At 34.7% G+C, this 26,545-nt stretch overlaps 1 protein-coding gene across 3 annotated transcripts in view; it reads left to right on the forward strand.

Annotated features, from left to right (window-relative positions):
- The window catches only part of CDH4 (cadherin 4), a 1,236,924-nt gene that overhangs the window by 831,698 nt on the left and 378,681 nt on the right, over positions 1-26,545 (forward strand). For 2 of the 3 annotated variants that reach the window (XM_074288748.1, XM_074288749.1), the window contains exons 4-5: positions 11,809-11,985; positions 17,010-17,129. In XM_074288748.1, coding sequence (XP_074144849.1) covers positions 11,809-11,985; positions 17,010-17,129 — 297 coding nt within the window. The remainder of the gene's footprint in view (positions 1-11,808; positions 11,986-17,009; positions 17,130-26,545) is intronic. The other variant, XM_074288750.1, reaches the window with a different exon arrangement.

The raw sequence follows: 26,545 nt of genomic DNA on the forward strand, positions 1-26,545 counted from the left end.
CACTATACCACCTAGCTGCCCTGTAAGCAGTGTAACCCAGAATAAATCACATATCCCTTAATCCTCGAGGCTATACTTTTAAAACTATAAATTCCAGAGCAATGGCAGATCTGCATTGACTGGGAGATGGAGTTTCTACCTTGGCAATTCCCCACCCCAATGAAGTCATTGGTCAGTCAGTCATCATAGATGCATTTATATTGACTAGTGTGTGGAGAAGAGAAATCACAAATACCATTTGCAGCACATTTTTTGTTTAATTTTCTTTGTTGAATTGCTCTGATTTCATACTGCCTGATCTGGAATCCTGTAGATCTCATAAAACCAGTCTAAGAGCCCATTTCCTTCTTACACAAAGGTGTTTGATGCTAGTTACTAAAGTATCTCATATTATCAGTTTATGCAAATTAAAACTGCAGGCTGTTCCATGTCTCAACAAGTTTTTGTCTTTTAGCCTTCTAAGTTCTAATGATAATACTGCCAATCATGAAAAATGATAGATTTCACTTGGGACTATCCTGAAGAATGACTTTCTGCAATAGTGAAAGCTGATGATTACCTTTTGGAAGGGAGGGGGAGGGTGAAGTGCCGAGTGCAGAACAGATTCCTTGAAGCTGACACAGATTAGCATCAACTCACTTTGATTAGGAATAGGTTTAACAGAAAGCAGATAGAATAATGCTGGTTTGCAATTCCCAAGAGAAGTCTCTTGAAGAAGTCTCCAGAAATTACATGTATTGAGTCACTCAAGTTAATACTCATGCTGCCTTCTTAAACCATAGTGAATTTCAGATCCAGAGTACAATAGAAACTGTGCTGGATTTAAAGCTAGAGGAACCAGGTTCAAACATTAGTTCTGTAGCTTTAAGAAGATGACTTAAACTCATCATTTATTAAATGAAGAAGTTGGACTAAATGATCTCTATGATTCTTTCGAGCTCCATGAAAGGGTCAGCATGATTTCCTCCATCTTCAAATGTAAAGATTAATGATCCATCCTAAAATAACTGACAGAGAGCGTATTGGCTCTATCCTTATGAATGGATGGATCCTTTTTTTTTTTTTTTAAGCTAGCTAGGGAGTGCCATAGCACATAGAGCACCAAACTCTAGAGTCAGAAAAACACAACTTTCTGAGTCCAAATCTGACCTCAGACAATTACTAGCTATGTGACCATGGGCAAGTCGCTTAACCCTGTTTGACTCAGTTTCCTCTTATACAAAATGAGTTGGAAAAGTTAATGGCAAATCGCACTTGTATCTTTGCCAAGAAAACTTCAAATGATTAACTCAAAGAGGTAACTAAAAAACAATCGAATAGCATTTCTGTGTCTGGTACATATATATCACCTGGAATTAGAGAACTTTAGATCCAGAAGCAATTTTTAAATAATCATAGAAGTCTTCTCCCCCCCTATGCAGAATAGATATTCCTTTCATTTGTCCTAAACTTGCCTTCATTGGGTAGTATAGTAGAATGGGTAGAGAGAACCAGAAGACCTGGCTTCAAGTTCCATGTTTGCAATGTAAATACGAACAAGTCACAGCTTCTTACTTCCTTTAAATCAATCTCTAGACCAGCATTGCTGCTATTGGGCTTATATCCCAAAGAAATACTAAAGAGCGGAAAGGGACCTGTATGTGCCAAAATGTTTGTGGCAGCTCTTTTTGTTGTAGTTAGAAACTGGAAGTTGAATGGATGCCCATCAATTGGAGAATGGTTGGGTAAATTATGGTATATGAAGGTTATAGAATATTATTGTTCTGTAAGAAATGACCAGCAGGAGGATACAGAGAGACTTGGAGAGACTTATACCAACTGATGCTGAGTGAAATGAACAGAACCAGAAGATCGCTGTACACTTCAATACTGTATGAAGATGTATTCTGATGGAAGTGGATATTTCAACATAAAGAAGATCCAACTCACTTCCAGTTGATCAATGATGGGCAGAAATAACTACACCCAGAGAAGGAACACTGGGAAGTGAATGTAAAATATTAGCACTACTGTCTATCTACCTAGGTTACTTATACCTTCGGAATCTAATACTTAATGTGCAACAAGAAAATGGTATTTACACGCATATATTGTATCTAGGTTATATTGTAACACATGTAAAATGTATGGGATTGCCTGTCATCGGGGGGAGGGAGTGGAGGGAGAGGGGGGATAATTTGGAAAAATGAATACAAGGGATAATATTATAAAAAAAATTACTCATGCATATATACTGTGGAAAAAAAATTCTAAATTAAAAAAAAAAAATCAATCTCTAGAGGCACCTAGGTGGCACTGTGGATAGAGCACCAGCCCTGAAGTCAGGAGGATCTGAGTTCAAATCTAGCCACTTAACACTGCCTAGCTGTGTGACCCTGGGCAAGTCATTTAACCACAAATGCCTCAATGCAAAAAAAAAAAAAAAAAAAAAAAAAAAAGTCGATCTCTAAGTCTGGTACAGTAGACATAACATTAGTTTTAGAGTGAGAGGACATGGGTTAAAATCACATGTATTTAATTATCTTCATGATCTTCAAACAATTCCTAATACTTTCTATTTTTTAGTTCCCTTATCTATAAAATGACAATAATAGAATGGATCACATCTTAGTTCTCTTCAAGTTTTAGAATTTATCATCATGATAACTCAAAATGAATTTCTAATTTGCATCCACAGATCTGGGGCAGCTAAATGGTGCAGTGGATAGAGTGCCAGGCCTTGAGATCAAATCCATTCTTAGACACTTACTAGCATTGTGAATCTATCCTGTTCACCTCATTTAATTCATCTATAAAATGGGGGTAATAGCACTTACTTTCCAGGATTCTAGTGAGAAACAAATGAGATAATGATTATAAAGTGTTTAGCATAGTGTCTGGCACATATAAATGCTATATAAATATTATTTGTCTGTTTATTATTATTTATTTATAATTAGTTTCTTGTTTTATTTTAATAATGATATTATTAATTATAATTAAATGACAATTATTAACATCATTATGAGGATCAAATGAGGTAATATTTGTAAATGCAGAGCCTGACAGGTTAGCTAGCTAGTAGTAATGCTGCTGCTGGTGGTGGTAGTGATAAGATAAGAGTAGTATTGTACTAGTAATAATGGTAATGGTGGTGGTATTGGTGGTAATAGAAGGAGTGTCCACAATGGGATTATTAAATTAATAAAAATACATTTATTATATATTATAATAAATAATAAAAATCACAATTCCAGAATAACATCAGCAACAAAAACTTCCTCTTTTATCTAAGGACTTCTTCTTAGTTTCTTCAAGCCCTAAAGATGACAAGGTTTTCAATAGATAGAGCACTGGTTTTGGAATCAGAAAGATGAGTTCTTTCCCCATCTCAGTCATTTACTACTTGTATGACCTGGGCATTTTGCCTTTATCAGGACCTCAGTTCCTCATCTGTTAAAATGAGCAGGTTGAGCTAGATAGCTTCTAAGGTCTTAACTATCTTTAAATGGATAATCCCATGACCTTTTCATCAAAATGCCTTTTGCTTTTTTAAAATTATGCTACTTCTCTAGTTTTGTGCATTTAAGTGTTGTGACCACCAAACTGCAGAAATTAGTCACCCGCTCACCCTCCATAATCTTTTATCAAGGGGGCCAAACAAAATTTCTGTATAGATTGCCATTCTATTTTCTCCAGCTTTAGTGGGAGATCCCTGATTGTTTACAATTCTTTCTTAAGTGTCATGATCTAATATTTTATGAGTCAATCACTTTCCTTTGTGATATATTAACAGGTGATCATACATGTATGCATAATATAAATTTATAATGAATCTAATTATTCTAGTAGTTATGGGGGAAAAAAGTTTAGTTACCTCCTCTTTCTAACACTCTTCTTTCTTTTTTTGAGAAAGGGAGATAATTTAAAACCTGCCTCAGGTCAGTTTTACATTATTCATTCCTTACTTATGAATGATGATGGAAGAGAAATGTCTGAGCTTTCCCCTAATATTGAGTAGTCTCTGCCGACTTCACCTAAAAGTCATACTCAATTACATTCATAATCATACATAGAGAACAGTCTCCCATTACATGCAGAGCAAGACCTAGGAAAGGAACATAGCTGCTCTGGTTAAAATAAAATAAAATAAAATAAAACAGTATGTCTAATAAGGAGTAGGATGATGGTAAGAGAGCTTAGGAAGTATACATAGAAATCAGTCTCTGGTTAGGCAATGAGGAACCTCATAGTAGAAAAAAACATGAGTGATCTAGCTGTTCTGTGAATTCTGAAACTGATCTTTTCCAGTAGAAGAGAGAGATGGACATTGGTTGGGGGTAGCAACTGATTCAGTCCAATAGCCTTCATTTCACTAATCATTTATCTTCTGAAATTGTTGGTGCCAATGTTAATATGTTACTAAATGGGAAGAATTTCTTATCTTGTTACCAGTATGTAGCTGAGACCAAGTTCTACCACCAAGGGAGTACAGGAAGCCACAAGCTGTGTGTGCCTTATCGGTAATGCAAGCAACTCAAAGATAATTAAAGAACATCTACTAGGGGAGAAAGTCATCACCTTATAGTATTATAAGCATAACTTATCCAACGCTGAGTACAATTGATTAAGACCCAGTGGGGAGAGAGGCCCTGAAGTGAGAAATTCTGTTTAAAGAGACTTTAAGAATGGGGAAAATTCAATATGTGGATTTTTTTTCTTTTTGCTTGACTATACTTATTGGTTATAAGAAAAAAAATTTAGCAGAGGAGGTAGAAAATTGAGGGAAGAAAAGAGTAACGATGATGCAAAAAATGATAAGAGCATCAAAGAAGCATTTTTTAAGTGCACAAAATAGAAGGAGGTTCAAAGGGAAACTCAGACAAAAGACAGCTTTAGAACTAAAGTGGTCAATGTATTACATCTTTTTTTTTAATTTACATAATAGAGATGTGCAGTTCTATGGACAATCCTCTTTTTCTATTCTTTGTATTTGGAAATCTTATATTTGTTGGTGTTTGTCAAGTTTAGAATAGCAAAAAGTAAAATTATATTTTAAAAAAAGCAATCCCTTTTAAGAGTTGAGGTAAATGAAAACCTCTTTTCTGGATCTCTCCCAATTGGAAAATTATTAGAATATAAGCTCTTTGAGGGTAGTGACTATCCCACATTTATATTCATACCCCTGGATCCCAGCATAGCACTTGAAACATAGTAGATACTTATCAAACACTTTATAATTGATTAAAAATCTTACCTATCTTAGGTTCATAAAAATCAAAGAATGTGATAGGAGGCACTTAGATGTGGTTAGATTGTTGGACTTGGAGTCAGAAAGACCTGAGTTCAAATTGTGCCTTAGATACATATTAGCAGTGTGACACTGAGCAAGTCATTTATCTCTTTCACATTTAGTTTCCTTATCATAAACTATATTAATAGAATCAAGTGAAATGGCATTCACAAAGAACTTTGCAAGCTTTAATAAACTAAATAGCAGCTATTGTTACTATCATCATCATTCTTATTGTCAATGATGAGAAATAATTTAAAGCTTTGCCTCTCACTTTACAAAGTCTGAGAAGGGTAAAATGTCTAAGGGCATGTAGTATGTTGGTACCAGAAACAAAACTAGGATTGAAAATTGGGTTGAAATGTCTTTAATTTCAATATCCATAAAACTTTTTTTTATTCTTATTAAAATATTGCACAAAGTCCCCATCAAAATATACAAACAAGTTCCCCATTGTAATTGTATTCAATTGGGCTATATGCAGCCATCTTAGATATCTCAATGGTAGATCATAGTAGGCCAGACTTTGGTTACACCTCATATTATAAATCTTCTTCTTCCATGTGATCTGTACCTATTGCTGGATTTTACTTTCTACCATTCTCTTCTATTCTTCTTACAGTCAAACCATATAATTCCCTCCTCCCTACATAATTGGAACCTAGTTCAGAGGTATGTGAGTGCTGACAATCTGATACTTCAAATCTGGATATAGCTTATTTGTAACTGCCCTTCAGAACCACCATCATGGTGAGATTCTATGAATCCAGATCCATATCTCTCTTCTTTCTTTTCAGTATCAGAGAATATTTTCCCTCCAATATTCTAACTAGTTCCACAAAGTCCACTTACCTATATACCAACATTGCTTCACACCTGTTCATGTATCCATTTCTATTATTTATGGTAGATACTTTCCTCCTTTATTTGAATTGTGGCAAATTTAGGAATTAAAAATGTGCTACAAAATGAAGGTTAGTGAGCTATGCCCTACAAATAATGATAGCCAAGGGACAAACCCTTCAGATTGGCATTCAAAACTCTCAATTGGACCTATTCAACATAGTCACTTTTATCTTTTTTTTTTTTTTTTTTCCACAAATTAAGACCAAAAGAATGCTTGTTGGCTATAGATTTTAAGCAAAGTCAGTCTAATGTAGGTAAAGGAAAAGTATTGTTAAGCTGATATTTCCTTCTCCACTTTAGGAATAACTCCACCTTTTGGAAAAAATATTCTCTCTGCCTCTCCCTCTCTCCTCTCCTCTCCTCTCCTTTTCTCTCTCTTTTCTGTCATGATCAGCAACATTGTACCTGTATCCATTATTATACTATCACCCTTATTCATGTCAACAGACTTTTGTAACAGGTTATACTTCCTATGTGTTTTGTTGTTTTTTTTTTAATAATATTTTATTGATTTTTTTATATAATCATAATTTTCACTAGGAACCTTTCTTTTCACCCTCCCAGAAAGCCATCGCACAAAACAAATAGTATATTAAAAGGGGTTAAGAAGGGTGTAATGGGAATCAGCACAGCTGATGGATATAATGAAAAGACTAAAGACATATGCAATATGCAACACGTGGACCACCCCTCTTCAAGGAATGGGTTGAGAGAGTCCTCTAATTTCTCTTCTTTCTCAGTATGTAGTTTATTATTGACTGATTACACTTTAGGAATCTACTATATTGGAGTTCAGTTTTAGGTCAGCTATATGACATTTTGAGAAGCAGTAAGTTTCCTCCATATCATGATGTTGTCTGAGCTACTTTAGGAAAATTACCTGATAATAGACCATAGTATATTCTTGGTAGAAATATCCTGTTTTGCCCTGACCTTTGCTTCCATCCATCAATCATCTTTTTTTGTCTACTAACTACATTCCTTTTTATGCATCTTTAAAATGACATTTTAGAGACCAGCAGAGAGAGAAATCAAATGATATTGGGAGACCAAATTGGTATGATGAGCCCTGTTTCCAGATTTTATCATTGAATTTGGAAGCTTTAACATGCTAATTCTATAAAACTGAATTCTAGAACTATACCAACTCTCTTTGTAAGTCTGAAGAACAACTCAGCAAGGAGTGATAGATATCTCTTTTCCTGTTTGCACTGAACAAACTTTCTGAAAAGATCCGATGATATTTTTTCTGAGTTATCTACCCCAGTTATTGTTTTCTTAATTTTGAAAAACTTATTGAGAATTATAGAGTCAGTACATTGAAGGATTGTTTTTTGTTAAATGTAAAGGTTACACACAAATTATTAGCTGTCATTTGCTTGTTATTTTCCATAAAATTCTGAGCATAGGAATCCAGTGAGGGGAAATCAGCAGGTGTCGTGTGTTGAAAAATATTTTAAAGAGAAAACTGTAAGCATTATTTATAATTAGTGTAATTAGCTTCAGTGTTTATATTGCTTTTCCTGAACAGGCCCAAGATTGTTCCATGTTCAAAGGAATATGATAGTTTTAAAGGGATATTTGTTAATTGTTGACATTCTTTTCTCTGCTCTTCCAGAGAAGTTGGTGCATATTTTAGGCAGAAGACTGAGCAGGTCTGGCATTTATTTTCACCAGATTTTGTTATTACATTTGTCTCACAGCTTTAAAATAGTAGCAAATATGTGCAATTTATTTAAACAACACAAGAGAAATTAATGCCATGAAAATTCATCTTTAGCAAATGAAGATAAAGCAGCTCTCTCTTTTTTATGCACTTGTATTAAGGCCTTTCTAAGATTCTGAGGAGGAGCTCTCCAGCTTGTAGGTGCTACTACAGATTCGCACTGTCAGGAGAGATCAATTATGTCATCCCTGCCAAATCACTTGCTAACAGATAATCTATAAAACTGAAGAAAAGCTGGTCCTTTGATTGCTGCTGGGACTATCCAGCTAATTCTGAAGCTTTGGGATTTGTACTAATTCCAGGGTCATTTTTAGTTCAGACTCATTCTGCTGTATAAATTCCACAAAGCAAGAATTGTTTGGCTCTAATCTAAGAATCATCCTCTCAGTGACCCATTTGTGCAATGAAAATTAACCCACAGTTATTCTCTTAAACCAGTATATCCGGGAGAGAGAGACATTTAGATCTTTGAGGGGATTGAGGAGAGTTGGAGAAGCTCCTGAGTCAAAAATTCTTCTGAATTTGGCGAAATCTCCCAGAAATTCACTCAGAGATTCTTGTACTTATTGTGTCTTACATATCCAGATAATAAATAATACTACTAACCATTATTTTAAAATGCTCATTTTCTTCTGTCTTATCCCAGCACGTGTATTGCAGTGACACTTTTCCTATCAATGTCATGAATCTGCCTTTGATATGGGTCAATTTAGAAATAGAAAAGTCTATGACCCAGCTTCTTTAACTGTGGGTTATGACCCTATAGGGGGTCTTACAACTGAATATGGGGTTTGCAAAATTATGATTTAATATATAAATAAATGTTTGATTTGGGTATCTATTTAATATAACTATACATCTAGGGTCATGCAAAAATTTCTGAGGTGAAAAGTGGTCATGAGTGGAAAAAATTTAAGAAGCCCTGCAAGAACCCTGGGATTTTAGAATCCCATTTTTAAATCTTATCTCTGTTATTCATTTTTTTATTACTATTATCTTTTTGTCCCAGTTTTCTTCTGCTAACTGATAATACTATCTACTTAGTCTATTGTATGATTATAAGATTTTAGTATCATAGTTTTATAAATTTAGAGTTGAAAGACACTCCAGAGACCATTAAATTCAACCGTTTCATTTTACAAATGAGGAAAATGAGGCACAATGAGGTGAAGTGACATTCCCATATAGCTAATGCTTCAGGTAGGAAATGAAGCTGAGTCTTCCTGATTGCAAGCCTAGTGTCCTTTCTGTTTCTCCCATATTGTCTCTTACCCTAAGAAATACTGAGAGGATCAAAAATATAATGTGTAAATTGCTTGATAATCATAAAATATCAGGTAAATGGGAAAAGGTATTATTTAACATTCCTCTTCCTTCCCTACTTCTCTTTTATTACCAATGAAGAATCCCAGTTAATAATATTTTTATTGCTCTTATAACCTCATGATAATACTTGGCACCACATCGAAGATCCCTGGTTTCTTTTGTTCTTACATTATTGTCTAAAATGCCTTCCTCTTTACATCTACCTCTGAATTGAGTCCTTTTAAATAACAAAGAAAACAAAGCAAAAATAATGAAAACAGCCTCCTTATCTGACAATGTATGCAACATTCTGCCTCTGAGGTTCCACACTTCTCTGTCAAGAGATGGGATATTTTTTCCCCTGTACTTAATAGTATTTTTTTTCAATTACATGTAAAAATAGTTTTCAACATTCATCTTTCTAAGATTTTGAATTCCAGATTTTTCTCTCTCTTTCCCTTCCCTCCACTCTCTCCAAGACAGCAAACAATTTGTATAGGTTATATGTGTACAATTATGTTAAACATATTTTCATATTAGTCATATTATGAAAGAAAAATCAGAACAAAAGGGGAAAACCACTAGAAAGAAAATAACCAAAAAAATGAAAATAATATGCTTCAATTTGTATTCAATATCTATAGTTTTTTCCTCTGGATGTGAATGGCATTTTGCATTACAACTCTATTGGAATTGTACTGAATCATTGTAATTTTGAGAAGAGCTAAATCTGTCATAGTTGATCATCACACAATATTGCTGTTACTGAGTATAATGTTTTTCTGGATGTACTTACTTCATCAGAATCAGTTCATATATGTCTTTCCAGGCTTTTCTGAAATCAGCCTACTCATCATTTCTTATAGAACAATAGTGTTCCATGACATTCATATAACATAATTTATTCAGCCATTCCCCAACTGATTGATATCCTTTCAGTTTCTAATTCCTTGCCACCACAAAAAGAGCTGCTACAAACATTTTTGCACATATGGATCCTTTCTCCTCTTTTATGATCTCTTTAGCATACAGACCCAGCAATGGCATTGCTATGTAGTTTTATATCCCTTTAAGCATAGTTCCAAATTGCTCTCCAGAATGGTTGGATTAGTTCACAATTCTACTAACTATTCATTAATGTTCTCATTTTCCCACATCAAGATATAGGCTATTTAAAATGTCCTTTTCAGGTGGTTTTTGCCAAATGCCAAGCTATATGTTTACTGAGTATGCTGCTAGAATTTCTTCCATATTCCTAGTGGGAGAGGACTTTGTATGTGATTTACTTTTAAGGATTTTTCACCAAAACATCTAACAAGAATGTCAGATGGCATCAAGAAGGTGATTTTCTTGATTCTAATATGACTGTAGACATCTTTTAGAGTATTTGACACTCCCTTCGGGTAGAAAAAGGTATATAAAGCAGTGCAGCTATAATTTGTGGTATAGAAGAAAGCATCTTGTAAAGAAGAGATTACACTGCTTCCATAATTAGGCATGGTAAATTCACAGAAGATGCTAGAAATTTATCTTGGTGATTAATCATTAGGCAATGTCTATTAATGCTATTTTAAAGAGATATTTGTATGATGTAATATTTCCATAGAAATTAAGGGCATCATAAAGGATATACACACATGAAGGATACCAGCTCATCCTTTATAAACTAGGGGTGAATAATGACCAATGAGCAACATTTCAGTTCCTTCAGTTCTTTAATTAGTAATTACTATAAATTTTAACATAAAAATTTTCAGTGAGAGATTCAAAATGGAAACAAAAATACATCCAAAAACTTGGATATTTGCTAGAAAGGATGTAGATTATCTAGGGAGAATTATTTAACAAAAAAACTTTTTTGACTGAATTACTGGGACTATTGTATCCAAATAGATCCAAGACTTCAGATCTATCTTTTTTTTTTTTTTTAATGGAACTCTGACTCTGAACTATGGTAGGAGCATAGGAACATAGATTTAGAACCAGAATGGAATTTAGATCTCATCTAGTCCCAATCCTTTGTTTTATAAGGAGAGAAACTGAGGTTCAAGAAAATAGCACAGCTAGATTTGGGATTAAGTTGTTCAAACTCTAAACATAGTACTTTTAGCTCCATGTTTCTAGCATCTACACTTTGATCTTTATCATCTAGCTCTGCATTTATAAAACAAAACCATTTTCAAACTCTGGACATGTGGAACAGGAGGTATGAGGGAAATGTAGCCATATGTCTAGTAGGTTCTTATAAGCTTTTCCACATTTGGGCATCTCATCTCTTTTCAAAAGCCTACTGTTGGTATAATGGCCCCTATACATTTCAGAAAGTCACTTTCTACATGATTTTGTCCAATTGTATTGATAGCAAGAAGATAATTATGTGTCATGCCTTCTTAATGAAGAAAACAGATTCAATTTTATATAGTACTTGAGTTTGCTACATAGAGTTTTTTGTTTTTTTTTTTTTTTTAATGGAACAAAGCAAATAGTCTTAAGTAATTGAAGCCTACAGAAATCTGGGTAGGGAACACTTTCTCTGTAGCATTATTTCATGATTTTTTTTCTCTCCTTTTATTCCCTTCCCCACTGTACCAAAAAATAGCAAAAAGGGAAGAAGATCACATCACTGGAAATTATGCAGCCACCAAATGATATGTTATTACCATGGCCTCAACATCAGAATTCCAATGGACTAAGAAGACAAAAGAGGGACTGGGTCATTCCACCAATCAATGTTCCAGAAAATTCCCGTGGTCCTTTTCCACAGCAGCTCGTAAGGGTGAGTGGATTTTAAAAAATAACTATATTCTGAGAAAAAACAGCCTTATAATTCTATCTAAGATAGAGAAATGTTATCTTCAAATGTTGACTTTCTTATCAAGTTGCAAGGCAGTACTGATTGGCTTGAACTTGGGTTCAGTATCTGTGCTTCCTTTCTTTAAATACATATTTTCTCATCTTTTCAGCAAGGTTGTGTCCTATGAAGCAGGGGGTGGGGTCTGACAACTGAGCCGTGGTCATTCCTTCAAGCATCTCCAAACTGTTTTAATAGCATATGGAAGAAGTTGCTGGTAGAGTTAGGATTAGGACCCATGATTTGTGGATCATCCCATAATCTTGCCCCTTATAGCAATCTTCCATGATAGATAAGCTGTTATTCATTAGAATTGATAATACCTTTATAATTATGAGATTACATCACACAAAGAAATGAAACAAGCATTGAATATTGTTACTGATAGTTATTTAAATAAAATATATTTTTGCTAAGCTGGTGTTCATGCCACTCACCATGGTTTTTCTTTTCTTGGGGAAAAGAATTCATTTTGCATATTTATTTTTCAATAACCAAGTACATTGACTAGCATTTTCTTCCTCCTTTTGAAGAAAATTGCACTCTAATCTCAACAATAATTTGACAAAATGATGGTGAATATCCCATTAAGTAATTTCCATCCATTGTGACAAAACTCACCTCACTCTTCTTGAAACTTTGGTGCCATGGATTGTTATTAATATGTCATTTCTTTCTCTGTGATGATTAGACACTTTTTTTTGTTTTTCATTCCTTTCAACTTGGAAAGATGAAATTTTGTGTTTAAAATCCAGAGATGGACATAAAGAAAGGGAAATAACTTTGGAATATATTTCTTCTTCTTCCAGAAAATATTATCTATATAACCAGCTTTATATTCAAATAGGATTATTCAATAGAATAAATCTTGAAAATAAGTTAGAAAAGATGATTGCCACTGATATAGTGCTAAGCAACATCAAAAGTTTTAGTAGTTAAATGCAATACAAAACTACCCTTTGGATGTTAAAGTTATACTGCTTACTAATATTGTAGGATTCTGAATTATCTTCTGGCTAGCTCTTGACCCTACCATCTATGCTCTCTGGTCATATCCTTTATCTCCCGAACATAACTTTAGTATGTTTAGGCAGTCCCTGGGCAGATAGTTTTGATATTTAAGTTTTTTGTAACTTCTTCAATTTCATCTCCATATCATATTGCTGGATAATTCTACACTATCCCCTTCACCATTATTGATTATCTTCCCCAATGTAAGCTTCTTGAATAATGTCTTATTTGCTTGTACTTATTATTAATATTATTATATTTATATTATTTAATATAATTAATATTAATTAATATTTAATAACAATCAATATCAATTTATATTGTTATATTATAATATTATTATTATTCCTAGTACTTAGTACATTTCCTCACATAGAAGTGCTTAGTAAATCTATCTATCTATCTATGATTACACTAAGGAGTCACAAATGATCTCATTTGATCCTCACAACAACCTTAGAAGATAAATGCTCTTATACCCATTTTACAGTTGAGAAAATTGAGGCAAACAGCAGTTAAGTGATGAGTCACTCAATCTAGTCAAAAGTCACTCAACAAGTATCTGATGATAGGTTTGATCTTTGGTTACCTGATTTCAAATCTAGTGCTCTATCCATTGAATTATCCTGCTGCTCTCCATGATTTTATTCAAAGTCTCTTAATCTTCCAGGGTCTCTTTGTTTGTTTGTTTTCATGAAAAATGTGGGAGTAGGACTAAATGGCATGATAGATTTATTATAAATCTACAATTCTATGATTTATCCACAATCATCTTGTCCCAAGCAAGTTTAATAGTTGACCATAGTTAAGGATACTATTCTAGAAAGGGAATTTTTTTTCCTTTTAGAATTATAATAGACTTCACAGAAGCAGATCATAACTAAACAATGTATGTGTGTGTGTGTGTGTGTGTGTATGTGTGTGTGTGTATGTGTAAGTGTAGATGGTAAGAGGAAGCCAACCATCTGATAGCTTCTACTTTGACTAATTGTCTTTTTTTGACTAGAAGCTAATTCTTTGTTTCTGTACAGCTTAAAGTTAGTTAAGTGTTGTTCACAACAAACATTTATTAAATGTCTACTATGTGCCCAGGCTATGTGCTAGGTACTATGGAAACAAAGACAAAAATATAACATCCCAGTCTTCCAGGAACTTATATTCTAATTGGAGAAACAACATGTATACATGTAAGTGAATATAATAAATATAAAAAGAAAAAACAAAAGTAATAGAGGAAAGTATCAATAAAGACCTTATGTAGGAGATGTCTCTCTCCTTCACGGTGAATTTGGTTCTCTAAATTTTGGCACCTTAGGAAAATTCCCAGTTACCAGCTCTAGTTATGGCTCTGCTTACAAAGATCAAAGCCATTAGCCACATTTTAATCAGGTGGGTTGACCAACTTTAGTCATCTGAGACACATAGAAAGAATGATAGGTAGAATGCTGCAACTACAAACAGGAAGATCTGAGTTCAAATGTGACTTCAGACAATCATTAGTTGTATGACAGGACAAATCACTTATTTTCTGCTTCATTTTCTTCATCAGTAAAATTGGGATATTCTGAGAGAAAATAGCCTTACACAATTCTGTCTAGGATGTAGGAATTTTATCTTCAAATGTTGACTTTCTTATCAAGCTGCAAGGCAGTACTGATTGTTGTGAGAATATAAAAGAGATAAGATTTTTCAAACCTTTTTTCAACTCTTAAAGCATTGTTTGAATGCTACCTATTAGATGATGATGATGATGATGATGATGTTGAAGGATTGTGGTTCCCTTTCCCCCAACACCTTTTACCATCCTGCCAAGCACTGAGAGAATCATTTTAATAGATGAAAATTGCAAAGGAAAACCCCTGGACAAAACCCCATCCTATACTTTATAAAGCTACAAGTTCATATGCTTTAATGTGATTTTATTCTCCAACTACTGCTGGCTGCTTGATGACTAGGGAGAAAAATATAGGTTGTTATTTTTTGACCCATTCTCCTCCATAAGTGGGAGAGTGGAAAAAAACAGGACAAAGGAAATTTTAGCTTTACTTCACATTAAAGCATTGATGATTATCAGCTTGGCATTGCAGCCTAAGATTCCCAAATAGGAAACATTTAACTTTCTGTTGAAATTTAACAACTGCTAAATCTTTCCATATTTCAAAATCATTAAATGCTTAAATTTCTGGGAAGCATTATATGATTTTATTATTTATCTTATCAGCTACAGAAAAAATTAACCCAAATCTTATGAACTATTAAAAAGTATCTGTAAAAATCTTAGAAGCTGCCGTTCATTGCTGAGATTCATTTCTTTATACTGTCTGTTTTGTCGAAACTTCCAAACAAGAAACATAGATGAGAAATGGGGTTTCAGGAGAGAAGTATTTTCCCAGAAGTCAGTAATAGCAGGTGGATGGAGGAATCAGAGCGGGCAGTTACAGCACTGCACAATGCTGAGAAACTATTATCATAAGCATGAAACCTCCCTGTGGTGGCTGGTTCTTCTTGTTTTTTTATGTTTTATGAGGGTTTTTTTTTTTCCTGGTTCAGAGCCCATTTGTCATCTTCAGCCTTGGGTCCTCTGACCCATATGATTTCCCCTATAGTGAGGGCTGCCTGAGTGTCAGCATGAGCCCGGGGTTTATCAGTTACATTTGTTCTGTAATGGGCTGTGAGAAGAGGAGGAGGGACACGAATGAAGGTTTTCAAAGATAAGAACCCTGTGCTTATTTCCATCCTCATAATCTTCACACTGACCCAGGGAGCTTGGCTGCCTTGTAGATCTAGGTGAATAGTTCTGATCTCATTTCAAAATTCCTGACCGTTGGGTGGTGGCTCCCATCTGTTCCTACACTAGAGTAGGCACAGCACATGAAAGTGGACAGCACTGAACTGAGTTGTGGAGAAAATTTGTGCCACTGAATTTCTAGTGGATGGGCTTCTAAAGCTTTTTAATCCAATAAATAGTACAGGCAACCTGAACTTTTCTTGTCTTCTTTGATCAGATTAGTCTTGAAGCCAAGGACTCTTGGATACATCTTTAGTAAATGGGAATTGGCATACCCATTATGGCTTCCATTGAAGAAGATTTATGTTTTTGAAATGAAGCTCAGAGTTGCATCAAAACTCAGGGATACTTGGTTGTACCTATATATTACTTTTGGGTCTCCCTTTTTCATTCTACTGTATGAGGAACAGGAGAGAGCAACAAGGAAGAGGTCTAGGTTTTTCCATTCCTGCTTTTCATTGTAAAAAAAAAAAAAAAAAAAAAAAGGAAATTCCATTTTATGGAAGCTGATTAGTTACTTGTCAGTATTTGGGGCAAGGTTGTTCCTGAATGAAGTCTAAATCATAGGAAATGTGAATGCATCTTAATGGGAGTATGGAGCTGAAAACAGCCCTACGAAGTTCAGCTGGGATCAGCTGCAATTCTCTGCTCGTTAAAGCATTTCATTCTGATAAAATATGTTAAATGAAAAATGGAGGGGAGGAGAACAGAATCTTCCTTCCCAAACCTTGGTTAATTACAGGCTTTTTCCTTCTAAGGAGCATCATAGCTGCTCATATACAGTTGCTCAGCCATGCATAGGGAATGGAAAACATATTTGCAATGAAGATGGCATCCAAAACAGAAAATAACCACTCAGTTTAGGCTGGTTTCTGAGCAGCCAGCCGGAACAGTGGCACAAAATGTTTAAGCTTATTTTTTCTTTCCTTTTTTTTTTTTGTGCTTCTGAAATTAAACTGAGATCTAAATAACAAGGGAAATAGGAAGAAAATAAGTAAAAATTGAATCCTGGAAATGCCACTAAGAATGCCCAGTTCATTCATTGGATATTCAAGAATACCCAAACTTCAGAGCTGGAATGGGGACTCAGATGTCATCTAGTCTAATCTCCCTCCTAACCCAGTAATTGTTTCTATACAATATTTAACAGGATGGTCATCCAAGAGAATGGAATTGGGTGAGGAATCTATGTGGGCCCACTAAGGAAATAGGAGCAGATTATCTGCATTGGCCCTTAATACCTAAAAGCCACAAAACAAGGAACATTCTGGTGAGTTATGTTTTCTGAAGACATGGATACGATGCAGTGTTTAAGGCTTTGAAAATTGGTTTGGCTTTCCAATGTAGTAGTTATAAATTGTACGAGATGACTAACAGAAATTCAACTATATGAAAAGCTATATTAGAAGGAATTAAAATAAATTGATAGGTCTATGATTGACTAGTAAGAAACCATAGAGATATTTAGGATTTATCCTTCAACTTTAAAGGGGAAATCTGAGAGCCCACTACTCACATACATTCCAACAATCTATTTGTATTTTCTTTATAGCTAATATGACCTCACAGTTCCCTAAAGAACACTGTATATGCATCTTTCTGTCTTTTTCTGTCTCTATCATTCTATTTCTATCTCTCTCTGTCTCTCTGTTTCTATCTTGGTGTGTTTGTGTTTGTGTGTGTGTGTGTGTGTGTGTGTGTGTGTGTGTGTGTGTAATGAATGGGAGATAATGTGATATAGACACAGAAAAAATCTGGGTTCAAAGTATGCCTCTGAAACATATTTTGCCATGACATCATGATTCAAGTCATTTAATCTCGTAATACCCCCAGACAACTCTCCTAGATTCTAAGTTGTTATTGAATCGTCACTGCAGAATAGAATGTTTCCCATCAAGAGTGTCCCACAGTGATAGTCTCGATGAAAACAAAATTTATAAGTATATTTATCCAGTTACTTCAGTTGTGTCTGAATCTTTATGACCCCTTTGGTATTTTCTGGCAAAGACACTGGAATGGATTGCCATTTCCCTCTCCAGATCATTTTACAGGGGAGGAAAGTGAGACAAACAAGTGACTTGCTCACAGTTAATGAGTGCCTGAAGCAAAATAAATAAATATTTAAGTCTGGATTTGAACTCAGCTTTTCCTGACTTCAGGCTCTACACTCCATCTCCTGTGCTGCCTAGCTGCCTTCATAGGTAAATAGCACAGGTAAAAAATATCATTATCTACATAATTGGCAAAATTCATGTTAATGGCAGTTCTCAATTAAATCTAATATCAATGATATAAAAAGCTATTTTAGCTTGAAAAAACTATGTTTGTTAACCAAGAGTCAGTCTACCTAAGCTTCTAGGAGTCTGGTCACCAAGTGATGAATTCTTTTGGCCACAGCAATTCATTACTCCATTAAGTCATGAGGAGGTTGTAATCTTCATCAGGAGATTGAATGCCCCTACAAAGGAATTCAGAGCACTTTGAAGTATGGAAGTAGGCTAAGGAAACTCTTTGTAATGCTTCCTATCTTTAGATCATAAATTTAAAGCTGCAAGGAACCACAGAGTTCATCTCAATCAACTTCCTCATTTTACAGTGAGGGCAATGAGACCCAGAGAGATGGCATGCTTTGTCCAAGCTCCTACAAGTAATAAATGGCTGTTTGAACCTTCATCCTTTGACTCTAAATCCATTATTCTTTTTTTTTTATATACTAGTGGTGCCAAACACTCGTAGAATCAGAACTATTAAGCTATCTATAAGGATGTTTCCCTGTTACATAATGACATAATGAAAACATAACCCCATGGACCATACTGTCCATGAGACTTCCTTGACAAAAATACTGGAGTGCTTTGCCATTCCCCTCTCCACGCTTATTTAAAGATGAGGCAACCTGAGGCAAACAGGGTTATATGACTTCTCCAAGATCACACAATTAGTAAGTATCTGAGGTTGGATTTGAATTCAAGTTTTCCTGACCCAGTTTCAACACTCTATTGAGCCACCTAGGTGCATTATTTATGTTCTTTTATATATGTTCTTTTATAGTTTTGTCAATATTGTTAAATATTTCCCAATTTTATACTACCTATACTACTGCCATCTTTCCTAGGAGCATAATCATTCATATTTGGATTGATCATAAGTATATACATAAATATATTGATTACACTGAATCAAATTCTACAATGGGAGAGAGCCTTCTGTTTCACATACACTCTTATTTTAAGCACATCTGTTTTATCCTTGAGCTTTTCAGTCGTGTGAAATTAGTTTGTATGCAAGAATCAGGAGGTTAGCTGATGAAACACCTATCTGACAGGTGCAGTTGCCTAATTGCATACATAATAGTCTAATCTGAGGTTTATTCACCTGCTTGTTTCCCTTGAACAAAATGAGGGTACCCATTTGAACCCCTCCCAAAAGTATATTCCATCCTTATCAACATGATAAAAGTTTTCCACTGGACTAACCACCTTTCTAGAGTAGAAACTACTCACTCTCTAAATCCTTCCTTTTTCTGAGTCTTTATGACAGAGCCTAGTTCTTCAAAGTCATAAAAGCATGTGGGTGAAATGAAAAAATAAGAGGATTTCTTTCCCTCGAGAGTTACACAGTGAGGGAGAGTGAAAGCCTCAGGGAAGAAACTAATACAGAAGGAGATGTTTGAGGTGGGGTGAGTTTGAGCTTTAAGGAAAGGGGAAGGGGAAGAATGTTAATTCTGCCTCTCACATACAGTTTAGTGTGTTCACAGTTACTAAAATAGAGTGCCACCCCATCCCATCCCCCAGTCCCACTCCAAGAATAAAGGGATAATTGAATTCATTCAGTCCATTCAAACCTAGACATGAAGAATAATCACCTTTCGAGGTCTCCATCTTCTAAGTGAGGTCCTTGCTTTTTTTTTTTTTTTTTCAAGGACTTCTTTGGCAATTTGATGAAGCCTATGGATCCCTTCTGTTTTAAATCCATAAAATCAATACATAGGATTAAAATGGAAACCAATTATATTAAAATACAGTTATATATCTATATACATATGTGTGCATATGTATGCATCTATGTATGTATGTATAGATAAAAAACAAGTTAGTTCCCTTACTCTAAGTAATCCTAGCCTAGGTAACATCTCCATAGAAATCATTATCTAGTTTTGTGTTTCTAACCTAAACCTGAGAAAGATCCTAACTTAAAAAGGCCAAAGCTTCCAACTGTATCCAGTTCTATCTCCAGTCATCCTTATCTATATCTTGCCACTGGATCCAGATGGTTCCTGATTATAGAGTGAAGTTAACTTTGCATAACCTCCCTCCTCCCTTAAATCTAATTTACTTTCTTTTTGTTTCTTTGTTTCTTTTTAACCTTTTTGTAATTAAAGCTTTTTATTTTTATAACATATGCATAGCTAAATTTCAACATTCATCCTTGTAAAACATTGTTTTCCAATTTTTCTTCTCAGTCTCTTTCCTCTTACCCCCTCCCTAGATGGCAAGTAATAAATCAAATTTGCTTTTTAGTTACCTTCTTGATGTCATGGTCCTCTTTGAGAATGGACAAACAACAACCTGTAAGTAGTAGTAGCTTTCCACTGGGAATCCAACAGGCCAGTTCCAGTTGGACAATACAACTACAACTTCCTTCCTTCCTTCCTTCCTTCCTTCCTTCCTTCCTTCCTTCCTTCCTTCCTTCCTTCCTTCCTTCCTTCCTTCCTTCCTTCCTTCCTTCCTTCCTTCCTTCCTTCCTTCCTTCCTTCCTTCCTTCTTCTTTTCATACCTCCTTATTTACCTCTTTTCTCACTCTTCTTCTTCTCATTCTGTTCACATAGGGAATCATAGCTTACCTACAGGTACTCTGTTCAAAGGAATGCATATGTTGATCACTGAAATCTCACAACATACTTTAGAGTTTCCCTGCTAGATTTTTTTTGTTAAGCACTGTGCCTTAAGCCAAATAACTTTGGCTTTTTTTAAACTGGTTTGGAATAAGTATAAAGAGCAATTATTTCTATTTTAGCCAGAAATCCTGAGGGTCTTCCTCTTCCAGATTGATTTTTTTTCAATAAGTAAAAGAGGCCATGCTTTATCTTATTTTAAATAATAATAATGTATATTATATTAATATTAGCCTCAATCATTCAATGGGCATTGTCTTAAGTTAAACTGAGACCTGGGAAATATCTTAATTTTTTATTTTATTTTTTTAATTAATTTTATAATTATAACATTTTTTGACAGTACATATGCATAGGTTTTTGTGTTTTGTTTTTTTTTACAACATTATCCCTTGTACTCCCTTCTGTTCCAAATTTTTCCCCTCCTTCCCTCCACCCTCTCCCCTAGATGGCAGGCATTCCCATACATATTAAATATCTTATAGTATATGCTTGGTACAATATATATGTGCAGAACCGAATTTTGTTGTTGTTGTTGCAAAGAAAGAATTGTATTCGGAAGGTAAAAATAATCTGGGAAGAAAAAAAAATGCTAACAGTCTGCACTCATTTCCCAGTGTTCCTTCTCTTGGTGTAGCTGATTCTGTCCATCATTGATTAAATGGAATTGGATTAGCTCTTCTCTATGTTGAAGATATCCACTTCCATCAGAGTACATCCTCATACAGTATCATTGTTGGAGTGTATAATGATCTCCTGGTTCTGCTCATTTCACTCAGTATCAGTTGATATAAGTCTCTCCAATCCTCTCTGTATTCCTCCTGTTGGTCATTTCTTACAGAACAATAATATTCCATAACATTCATATACCATAATTTACCCAACCATTCTCCAATTGATGGACATCCATTTATTTTCCAGTTTCTAGCCACTACAAAAAGGGCTGCCACAAACATTTTAGCACATACAGGTCCCTTTCCTTTCTTTAATATTTCCTTGGGATATAAGCCCAGTAGTAGCACTGTTGGGTCAAAGGTTATGGACATTTTGATAACTTTTTGGGCATAATTCCAGATTGCTCTCCAGAATGATTAGATTCTTTCACAACTCCACCAACAATGTATTAGTGTCCCAGTTTTCCCACAGCCCCTCCAACATTCATCATTATTTGTTCCTGTCATCTTAGCCAATCTGACAGGTGTGTAGTGATATCTCAGAGTTATCTTAATTTCATTTCTCTGATCAATAGTGATTTGGAACACTCTTTCATATGAGTGGAAATAGTTTTAATTTCATCATCTGAAAATTGTCTGTTCATATCCTTTGACCATTTTTCAATTGGAGAATCGCTTGATTTCTTATAAATTAAAGTCAATTATCTGTATATTTTGGAGATGAGGCCTTTATCAGAACCTTTAATTGTAAAAATGTTTTCCCAATTTGTTACTTCCCTTCTAATCTTGTTTGCATTAGTTTTGTTTGTGCAGAAACTTTTTAGTTTGATGTAATCAAAATTTTCTATTTTGTGATCAATAATGATCTCTAGTTCTCCTTTGGACACAAATTCCTTCCTCCTCCAAAGTCTGAGAGGTAGACTATCCTATCTAGTCCCTCTAATTTATTTATGATCTCGTTCTTTATGCCTAAATCTTGGACCCATTTTGATCTTATCTTAGTATGTGGTGTTAAATGTGGGTCCATGCCTAGTTTCTTCCATGAAATACCTTAATTTAAAAAGGTTAAAGGGTCTTATCACATCTATCTTCAGTCATCCTTCTCTATATCTTGCCATTGGACCCAGACAGGTACAGAGAGAGTGAGGTTTTTGTCTTTGCACAGTCCCCTCACCTAAATGCAATTCACTTCCAAGTCATGCTATCACCTTCTGGATGTAGTAGTCCTTTTCAAGAAAGAACAACCAATAACACCTACACATAAGACATCATACCCTTTTAACTTTTTTGTCATTTGAATAGAACACAGCAATTATCTGCCATCCTAAATCCCAATTAATAAACATGCAACCATCGTTTGAATATACTCTCTGCATTTTATATATAAATAGCGATATACAAATACTTATCATATGTCCAATTGCATACTTGCCTACTCAGAGAATGGATATATAAAAATGCAGCCAAAGCACCCAAAATACTCTATTTGAAATGTTCCTACAACAGCATTCAAGACTTACTATAATTATACATATTGTGTTTTCTTGTATTCAAAACTATAGAGAATTTATATTGTCCTTGCTAAAGCCAAAAGAACTGAAAGAAAGCAGTCATTTAATGATTCAGCTGTCTTGGGTTCTATGATTTAATCAATCATATGAAAGAAATTTTTAGACTCTTTGTGTTTATAGAGTTCTCTCTCGTCTGAGCAGAAAATGTTCCATTTCTTTGAATTGCTTTAATAGCTATATTTATGCAGCTGAAAGTTCCTTAAGAAATGAAAGTAAAAATCAAATTGCTGAGAATGCTTGGATAATTTATCGGAGAATATTCAATTAGAATATATTAATATTTTAGATTTCCATCATTAATTTAATATTCAGAGACTTAATTTAGTCGTTGAATTGCTGGAGTGCCATGCGTGGGTGGATTGTTAGGCTGAGTACTTAAAACACCTGCCACAAATGGGTGAATCTCAGTTTGATTCCCAGGAGCACTAATGCTTCTCTCCTAACACAAATCTTGCAGCAGCTACACAGTCTCCCTGTCTGCCGTAATTCTAGAGACAAAATAATATTCGATTGTGCTTCAAAGTCCAGGCTTGGAAGGAAGGAAGTCAGTGACTAAATTGGGCTCCAAGTAACTCGTTAGCTTATTTCATCCTGTTGGCTCCTTGTTAATTAGATTTGGGGCTGGCTTTTGTTGTGTTTGGCTAAGCTACCCAAGCCTGCCTTTTGGATCAATTTATTATATTATAGGGTTTTTGTTGTCATTGTTGTTCTTTATTCACAACTAAGTCCTGAAAGATCTTAGAAGTTTTTTTGTTTTTTGCTTCTTTTTTGGCAGGGGAGGGAAATGCATGATGTTTGCTGAGGAAATTTGACTGATTTTCATTTTAAGTGTAACCTGAGAAGCAATGTGTCAGAGTAGTTTAAATACTACACTGGAATCAGGAAGTCATGGAGTCACATCATTTCCTACACTCGTTTAGCTATGTGATCATGGCAAATCATAACCACTCTATAAAATAACAACTTTCAAATGATATAAAGTGTGAAAAGCATCTTGCAAACCTTAGATAAGTCTTGGTGTTGTTTTTGTTGTTATTATTTATTCTTTTTAAGCTTAGGAAGAGTCTTTTTAACAGAGATCTGTAGATGGAGGGGGAGAAAGTCTTAGATAAATATTGCTTGCCCCCTTTTTTCTTTTTACATCTAGAAAAAGTCTATATAAATAGAAACCTATGAACAGAGGGGAAATATATCAACTTTATCAAATTCATTTATCCTCTCTCCTATCCATGTCAATACAGAGTTGTGTAGACATTTGATCATGCTTTCTGAGTAAATGAACATAATAATGGAATGACTAGAGTAGGGAGGAGTCATAGCCTAAGTAGCCACTTCTCAGTCATCTGGAGTAGTAAAATATGCAAGAAAAGAAAGGTCATGGGGAATTAAAATATGCAGTTTGTATCTTGTATATTCCTATTATTGTTGTTCAGTCCTCTTGAATCCCATCCAACTCTCCATGACTTCATTTAGTGTTTTCTTGGCATTTCTTTCACCAGTTCATTTTACAGATGGAAAAACTGAGGCAAACAGGGTTAAATGACTTACCCACAGTAACACTGATAGTATCTGAGGCCAAATTTGAACTCAAAATGATGAGTCTTCCTGACTTCAGAACAAGAATTTTATCCACTGGGCCACTCAACTGTTTCTATATTTGCTTATTTTTTTTTATCAAAATACAAGCTTCTTATTAGGAGGCTTTTCTTTATATCCCAGTGCTGAGTGCAGTATTGGAATACAGTAAGTTGTTAATTTTTATTGACTGAATTTGCTACTCTCAGTTTAGATGATTATTTCTATTCAACTCATATTTGTAAAACAGTTATTCTGTTACAGGGACAAGGACAAGGGAAGGAGGGAAAGGGAGGAAGGAGATAGGAGGGAGAGAAACTATTTTTAAAAATTTATTTGTACTAAACAGGTAGGTAGTACAATAATAGAGCACTGATCTGAGAGTCAGGAAGAATTTAGTTCGAATATGTCTTCAAGCGTGTGTGACCTGAGGGAAGTCATTTAACTTTAATCTGTCTCAGTTTCCCTCTCTGTAAAATAGGGATAATAATAGGACCTTCTCCCAGGGTTGTTTTGAGAATTAAATGAAATAATATTAGTAAAGGATTTAGCAGAGTAGCTGGAACATAATAGACACTATATGAATGGTAACTATTACAATCTACTATATCACCTAGCTGCTTTTTGAAAAAAAAACAAAAACAAAAAAAAATCCTAGAATAGAGAAAACAGAATATCAGCTTAGAAGGACCTTAGAACTTAGTTAATAGGAATGTTAGGGTTTAACAATCAAGTTCTTTAAATAAAAACAATGAAGAAACCATGGCCTGGAGAGGGAAAATGTCAGGTTATAGTATAATGGGAATTTAATGACAAATGCTCCAACTCAACCCAATGGCATCTCCATTGAGATGACAAGAGGAGAGAGGAGGAAGATTGGCAAGAAGCCTAGATAATCCACTAACTAGAAAATCAGCATTGAAAAATTAACACTTCACTATTATTATTTCAATAATGTAATCTGAATTGATTACCTATGATCTATATGTTAGCTACAGATGGAATAAAGCTATGACTATAGCCTTGATGGAGTGAAAACTCATTAAAGGGGAAGTTATTGCTAAGAATACTGCTCCTAAGTATCAGTTATGAATCCCTCCAAATTCATGAACTGGGAAGTCTCAGCCTCTTCTCTGGTTGAAATTCACAACTCAAGAGGAAGTTCAGAGACTGGCACTCTTGCCCATATGAACTCTTGGATAGGAGGTACAGAGTGAAGTTTATTTCTAAGTCCTAAAATAGGGACCTTTATAAGGTATTGGTGGGCTACTCATGTGTTGAGAGGCAATCCCTTTATTCTGTTTAGCTCTATGTATGTCATTTGTCTTGAATAATATAGGAAGTGGTAGGAGGAAGAATTGAAATAGTAAGTCTTAATGACTCTTGCCATGATCATTGGCTAAAAATGTTCTCTTTTAACATTCCAGATCAATTCCAGAGCTTCCATATCAGGTAGATCCTGCTTATGTTCAATTGCTTCTAGTGATGTGGGGAAATCTGGAGAAAATTTCAGATCAAAAAAGACAAAGCATCACCCGTACTCTGTGACAGGGACAATGTTAGTACAAAAATACATACACATAGATATATTATAGCTATATTTTAAAGGGATTTTTCCCATCGGTCATATCCAGACTTCTGTCAGGATAAACCATTACTACACATCATTATAATATTCTATGTCATAAGGAACAAAAGAAATTGAGAATGAAAGAAGCTTCAAAAGCATTATGAAATATCGAGATGAAGACAAGCAGGATCTGGGTAGTTAATTATTGCTGTGCAGATTGCTGTATATATTGTATATAGTATATAGTTGGAGGATTCTTGTTCTCCTCAATATGGATTTATCCTCCCCCACCATACAGTTCCAGAATCTCTGTCCTTTTCTATCCCATGTAATTCTTATCTCTGCCTTTCTGTAACTCCTTCATAGAGGCATCATATTCTTTTTCCTGATGATACCTTTTAT

The sequence above is a fragment of the Sminthopsis crassicaudata genome, chromosome 2 (genome assembly GCF_048593235.1).
Source record: "Sminthopsis crassicaudata isolate SCR6 chromosome 2, ASM4859323v1, whole genome shotgun sequence".
NCBI classification, from domain to species: domain Eukaryota; kingdom Metazoa; phylum Chordata; class Mammalia; order Dasyuromorphia; family Dasyuridae; genus Sminthopsis; species Sminthopsis crassicaudata.